This window comes from Echinops telfairi, unplaced genomic scaffold (genome assembly GCF_000313985.2).
Source record: "Echinops telfairi isolate 266 unplaced genomic scaffold, ASM31398v2 ScPeMD7_23;HRSCAF=83, whole genome shotgun sequence".
In the NCBI taxonomy this organism is placed as follows: domain Eukaryota; kingdom Metazoa; phylum Chordata; class Mammalia; order Afrosoricida; family Tenrecidae; genus Echinops; species Echinops telfairi.
This window is the reverse complement of record NW_022103920.1, coordinates 27523094-27530071: the sequence shown is the minus strand read 5'-3', so window position 1 is coordinate 27530071 and position 6978 is coordinate 27523094. Positions and strand designations below refer to the sequence as shown.

Genomic DNA, 6978 nt, shown 5'->3' with positions numbered 1-6978 from the left:
AGCTGCCTTGGGTGTGTAGATGTGTGTGTGTTCACATAGATACACTTGAGGGGATTTCAAGAAATTCATGGAAAAACAGAATTACAAGATTATGGAATTTCTCCATGAACTTTTTGAAGCTTCCTCGTGGATATATGGTGCGTACGTGTGTAAGACAGTTAAATTCTGCCTAAAAACTAGAATACATATATGTATACATTGCCATCAAGTCAACGCCAACCCATAGGACCCATGCGTGTCAGAGTAGAACCGTGCAACACACAGCTTTCAAATGGTTCCTTTTCAAAGAAGATCGCCAGATCCTCCTTCTACGGCACCTCTGGGGCTTGAACTGCCGACCTTTTCAGTTGACAGGAAAGCACTTTAACCATTCACACCCTCCAGGGACTACTTGGTGGCTTATTAGATGAGCCAAAGACGGCATCAATCAACACGGCCATTTCCCAGCAGTAATGCCTCCATTTCTTAATACGTGTATGTACAAGGGTGTTGTTTGTGCCTGGTATTCTTTTTCTCTTGCTTCACTAATGGTTAATGTTCATCGAGGGAAATTAAAACACTCAGAGGTGAAGCAGAATCTAAATGGTTATTTCCCACGTTGAAATGAGAACCTTGCTGGACAAACTGCAATGCTCTTTAAAAGATCATCAGCTGTTTGAATCTGAGGATAACGACTTGCTTGCAGAAACAATACAATGCCTGGTCTCCGCTCTCCGTCCTTTCTCTATCCAGGGAACAAAGGCATTGGGTCGGCAGTCAGGAAAGGACCTTCAATTAATTTATGTCTTCATGGATTCAGCTCTGCTCAGCCAGTTCATTCCTTCATTCATTAAAATGAACAGCACACACCAAAAAATCATGTGTTCCTCAACTGCCAGCAATCATGGGAGGATTCTGAAATACAAAAGGCTGCACGTTTCACTTGGTTGAAACCAAGAATACGACCCCTTTATCACTTTTTATCTGACACGTCATAGAGGAGAACTCTTACCATATTCTTAGCACTCCAGAACCAGAGTGGAAGCGTTGTTCAATCAAGAGAAATTGCCTTTGTTCTACATAAAGATGCCAGCACCGAGTGGAACGACCCTGAAGGTCTTTTTCAATTGAAAAAACCAGGCAACTAAATGCTGCCTAAAACTTGGAATGCAGATTTAAAGAGTAAACTACATGGGGCATTTTCGAAGCATTACAAAATATTTTTAAATGCACATTTTCAATTTTGAACTCTGATGTGGGGACAATATTTCTTAAGAAAACCATTGAACTCTGAGTCTTTATAGCCATTGTTAAAGGAGCCCTGATGGGACAAGGGTTAAGTGCTCAGCCACGACCTGAAAGGTTGGCAGTTCAAACTCACCCGGGCTCTCCGTCTGTGAAGATGTCAGCCAAGAAACCCTCAAGGCCAGTTCTTCTCTGAGTAGAACACGAGTTTGCAATGTATTGGAATCAACTCGACAGCGCACTATGATGGACATGCTAATGCATGCATAAATGTTTTATGTATCTTTAAATAGATGTGACTAATAAACAACATATTAATTTTAGTAGATACTTTTCTACATACTTTTCCTTGACCTGGATGCCTTTAAAGCAGGATTTTCCACAGTGAGTTCATGATAGCTCCTGAATGCAGTCAGCTAATACAGCCCTTCGAGCCATAACTCCTTAGGTGACGTATAATTCTGGGTGCTAGGCTAATGGACCAGAGGACACGGCCTGCTAAAAGACAAAAACCGCACATCCATCCAAGCCCTTCCTTTGCACCTAACAAACATCTCAGGCAGAGAGAGAGAGTCCAGGACCATTTGAAGAGCAGCCAGTTGGAAATCTTGGATGAAGTGTCAGAGGCTGAGACCAGAGGCACCGGAGACTGTGGGCAGAGGAGGGGTGCCAGGTTAAAAGCAAAGGCTGAGGCAAGAAAACCATGAGACAGAACAGAGGAGCCATGTCAAGATCAAAGGACTGTGAGACAGAGCAATCGGTGGGCTTCCTGGGCCATGGAGGAGTGGTCTAGAGTAAGGTGACCAGATTTAAAGCGGGACACCATTGACCGGGGTGGGGTAGGGTGGGGGTGGGGGCTTCTTGATTTAAAATTTGGTCTATATGGACCAAGTAGACCATTCCCAACTTGTCGTGCATTCTTTCTAAAAATCAGGACTTTTATAAAATGCCAAAAATCGGGATTGTCCCGCCAATGGTGGGACGTCTGGTCACCTTCGAGGGGCTACATGGCTGAGCAGCTGAAGGTGAGAGAAAGGCTTGGCTGCTGGCTAAGGAGAAGTGTTGCTGTGAACCAACCACTGCGTCCTTCATGTTTTCTGATCTGGGTCTCTGAGCTTCCGCCCCCCACTTCCACCTTAATCATGAGTGCAGTCTGTGAGATCTGTGTAGCCATTGCAAGAAAGCATTGAACCCAGCATAGAAGGAGTCTGTTGTGGAAGGAAAGGTTGGTGTCAGAGGAGGGACAGAAGGATGGAGAGTGGAGGCATGTCTGACCTCTGCCTCATGGCAATAAGGAAGCCAGAGGTCACAACGACCACCCCTACACTGTTTACTGCCGGTTCCCACAGGTGTTCAAAAGAATATTATTATCTACTCTTAAACATAATCAGACAAAGAGAAGCAAGTGAACACAATTCTCTACTTATAAAAAAGTTAGCATAAAGCTTTTAAGAATGTCCAAATACACTGTTTCACCTGGGAGGCAGGGTGGCATGGATTGGGAAATGTTGACTGAGTTTCCACTAGCCCTCTGATGAAGCCATCTTTGGGACCTCAGATAAGTCATAATCTTTGTGGGCCTCCTTTCTGTTTGTGTGGTCTTAACCACTCATCAAAGGCGTTGAGGCTGGGCCAGTGTTTCTCCACAGTAGCTGTGCCCTTGGAGGCATTTTGGAAATATGGGAGAAGGTTGATAGCTTTCACGGTGACTGGGGATTTGCACACACACACAAGAAAGCTGGTATCCCACACACAAGAAAGCTGGTATCCAACTTCCACTTTTTCCCCTGTTCATTCCATTCATAAGAACCTCCATTACAACTATCTGAGCCTAGATTACAACTCCTCGTTAGACAGGCACACGTTTTTATCATTCAGTTGTAACAAACATACACACATTGATTTTTTTCAAGGCTGCAACTACCACAAAAATATCCACTTTTTTATGGGACATTAGCAAGACTCACTTGCCATTTCAAAAATCACCTCTTTCGTGATGTAGACTCTTAGAGTCTACAAAATCGCAGGCCAGGACCAGCATGTTTTTGAAGCAATTGCATTTACGGTAATGCTGCCAACAGGTGCAAACAGTCAACTACTTTAGCATGTCTTCCAGTATGGTCAGGTCTAAGCATTTATTCATCTAAATAGGTGGTTCTCAACCTTCCTAGTGCCGCGACCCTTTCATACAGTTCCTCATGCTGTGGTGACCCCAAACCATAAAATTATTTTCATTGCTACTTCATCACTGTAATTTTGCTACTGTTCTGAATCAGGTGACCCCTGTGAAAGGGTGGTTTGACCCCCAAGGGGGTCACGACCCACAGGTTGAGAACCGCTGATCTAAATACGTTTCATTATAGGTTCATTGTTTTTCTGCTCTTTCTCCATTAGCTCAAAGTGAGAACAATGCATTTTTAAAAATTTTAATATAACTTACATACACATGCAATTACCTACACATTTCGTTACAGGATTGTTTAAAAGGTCACAGAACGTTTTCATGAAATAAGACACTAGACCTGACCACTGGACTAGGGTACCACTGATGGCTCTGGACCTGACCACTGAACTAGGGTACCACAGATGGCGTCTTGTAATCAATCCTAGCATTCCGCAAGTCTCTGAACAACTTTCTGTTGGCAAGCCTTGATCATTAGCAAGCCTTTACTTTTACTCTTGCATTTAAAAACATTACATTTAAGTGAAAAAGAGAAATACACAGAGTTAAGGAAAATATGCAGAAACATGCAAACTCTACTAAACGCGCAAACACTGAGCAATGGAAAATTCCACCGCATCGATGCCTTTTACACGTTAACAGAGAGGGACCAAAAAACAGCTCCTGTGGAGCTGCAGAACTCCACCTAGGTGTGATCTCAAAGGGCTACACTATGACCTCAGCTGCGGGCCGTGCTCTGGCACGCTCCTCAGGTGAGCAGTCACACATGTTGGTGCTAATCTGGCCGTAGCATTTCTCCAAGAAAGTTCACCCCAGAAAATACAGGAGCCAGCAATGCAAATGCTCCAAATGTGGAACAAGAGGACCATCTCTCACAATGAAACTGCAAAATCTCCTGAGCACAACTTGTCATTAAAAAAGAAACGCCTGCCCCACAATAGTGGCTTGCAGGTGCTGTACCTCATTGCTGTGGGGTTAGCTCTGACTCCTAGACACCTTAGAGGACATAGCAGAACTGCCCTGTGGGTTTCTGAGTCTGCAAAGCTCAGAAAGCCTCATCCTTCTCACAAGGAGTGGCTGCATTTGTTTGTTGTCCTGAAATCCAGGGACCAACAGTAGTCTCTCTGTTCCAACGCCAGGTCTGTGAAAATGCCCCCAAAGACATAATTTCAGGAATGAGCTCTCCCTACACCACAAAAGTGTCTTCTTACCAAGTCCACCTTTTCCATGTCTAAGCTTGTCTATCGTCACCTATTTCCGACATACTAGGAGCTCCTGGACTCAAGGTCAATGGTTTGAACCCAGCAGCTGCTCTACAAGAGGAAGATGAGGCTGCCTGCTCCTATAACATGGGTTTCAAGTCTTGGAAACACAAGAAGGCAGTTCTGCCCTGCTCTGTGGGCCCACTGTGGATTGGAGTGGGCTTGATGGTAACAAGGAACTCCAAGGTGAGCTATCTTGTCATTTCTTAGATTTGTTTCATGAGTCACAATAAATGGCCTACAATAAATTGAGGTAGTGCCCCCTGGTAAAATAAGATAAGCCCATGCATCATGTATAGTATATTTGTGGCACTTTCATCAGCCGGATCATTTACGGATATGATGCTCTTAATTTTTCCTCACTATCCTCACACATTTGTAGGATACCAACCTACGAATATTCTGAAACATGTCTCAAATCAAATAAACACATGAAGTGTAAGAGGATTTGTGAGCATTTCCCGTTTACTTCTCCACATTAACCACTTCAGTCTCAGTCCCTACCATGTCAATGATCTTCCAACTCCCGGTTCTTTGGAGGAGGTGATGAAGTTAGGGGTTGGGGTTGGGGTTGGTATGGGATGTGGAGAGCAAAGCTCATTTGAGGTTAACATTTTAAACATACTGGACTAAACATCCATAAATAAGGATCTGCATTGGTGACCCTTTGGAAAAAAGAGAGTGATCCAGAGGGTTGAAAAGCACTGTCCCCGCCTGGGGAGACGCCTTCTTACCCGCAGGGCCTCGATGACGAGATCTCTGGCCTCCAGTTCTCCTTCCATCACGCTGAGGAGCATCCGCAGCTCAGACTTACTGAGCGTGTCCACATCAAACTCTTTTCTCTGTAAAACAAACCAACAAACAAAGCCATATTGAAAGCTACTCCCAGGTACCAGGGCCAGGTCCTATGGGTCCCTGGAGGGATTGTTTTTATCCCTGCTTCTCAGGCTGTCGAGGATGCCCTGGGGCACAGTTCAGGTTCAATCTGACCTTCGGGGGAGGAAGGCTAAGACCTGACAGCTTATCTCCCAAATCACTCATTTACGGAGAGATATTTTCCCAGCTTGTACATCTGGATTTGAAATCTAACCAAATTCCACAACAAAGCTAGTAGCCCTTGGTGTCCACCTCTAAACAGCTCCAGTGTGTGTTGGGGGGCCGTTGCAAGGATGACCAAGAAAACCCTGATGTGTTCCTAGAAGAGTCTCAGCCTTCAGCCTCCTGGGAGGTTATTCCGAATGAATTCCAGGACATGCAATAATAGCAGGTCATATTTACAGAACAATCGACAGCAGAGGCCATGGGCTGGCAACCCGCAGACCAAAATCTGGTCCACAGATGTGGGTTGCCTGGGCCACAGAGCGATTCCGTTGTTTTTTTAACTTGGCCGTTTGAAAGAGTCTGAAGAGAGTCCAGGTCCCTGATTTCTCATGTAAACCCTGATGGCTGCGTAACCCCAGATTCACATCCCTGCAGAGCCAAGAGTCAAGCAGCAGCTGCACTCTTTAGAAGGTACAGGCCTTTCATTCTGCCAAGGCGTGCCCCCTGCCGCCCCCACCAAACACGTCTGGACCACCCCCCATGTCCTGTCAGCTGAGTCCTGTGGTGAGCGGAGTTTGGAAGCCCGCTATATGGTTATCAGCGGTCGTTACACAGAGAGGGAGCCAGGCCTAGAATGCATGAAGCTGACACCGAACTTGAGGTCCCGGGGCTCACACAGTGTTCCCCTACCTCACCCTCTTCCTCTGACACCCCTTCCCAATGACCTTGGCCAATCTCACAGCTTCAAATCCCCGATAAGCCATTGACTCTCAACTCCTCTGGCTTCAAACCTGACCTCTTTCCTTATAACACAGTACAAGTAGGTCTTCTGACCTCTATCTTACAGCGGAAAAAGGACCTGGTTAGAGCAGTGGTTCCCAACCTTCCTAATGCCACGACCCTTTAATACACTTCCTCATGTTGTGGTGACCCCCCCAACCATAAAATTATTGTGGTTACTACGTCATCACTGTCATTTTGCTATTGTTATGAATCGAGCGACCCCTGTGAAAGGGTCGTTGGACCCCCAAAGGGGTCACGACCCACAGGTTGAGAACCACTGAGTGGGTTTAAACCTGGGCTCTGGTGACTCCAGTGTCGACGCTCCTTCCACACCACACGTCCTGTCTAGAAAGAGGTTCAGCCAAACCTCCTTAAAAGCGAGGATGGTGAGATTTCGCCTCCCGTACTTTGGACATGTTATCAAGGAAGACCAGCCCCTAGGAAGGTCATCGTGCTTGGAAGATAACGGCAATGTAAGAGGAAGAC

The 6978-nt window shown here is 45.7% G+C and overlaps 1 protein-coding gene across 1 annotated transcript in view; it reads right to left on the bottom strand.

Moving 5' to 3' along the window:
- CTTNBP2 (cortactin binding protein 2) overlaps positions 1–5480 on the bottom strand; it is a 146348-nt gene extending 140868 nt beyond the window's left edge. Inside the window, exon 1 of the mRNA XM_045288873.1 lies at positions 5403–5480. Within this exon, the coding sequence (XP_045144808.1) occupies positions 5403–5465 (63 nt within the window). The 5' untranslated portion in view covers positions 5466–5480. The remainder of the gene's footprint in view (positions 1–5402) is intronic.
- Between the last annotated feature and the right edge of the window lie 1498 nt (positions 5481–6978).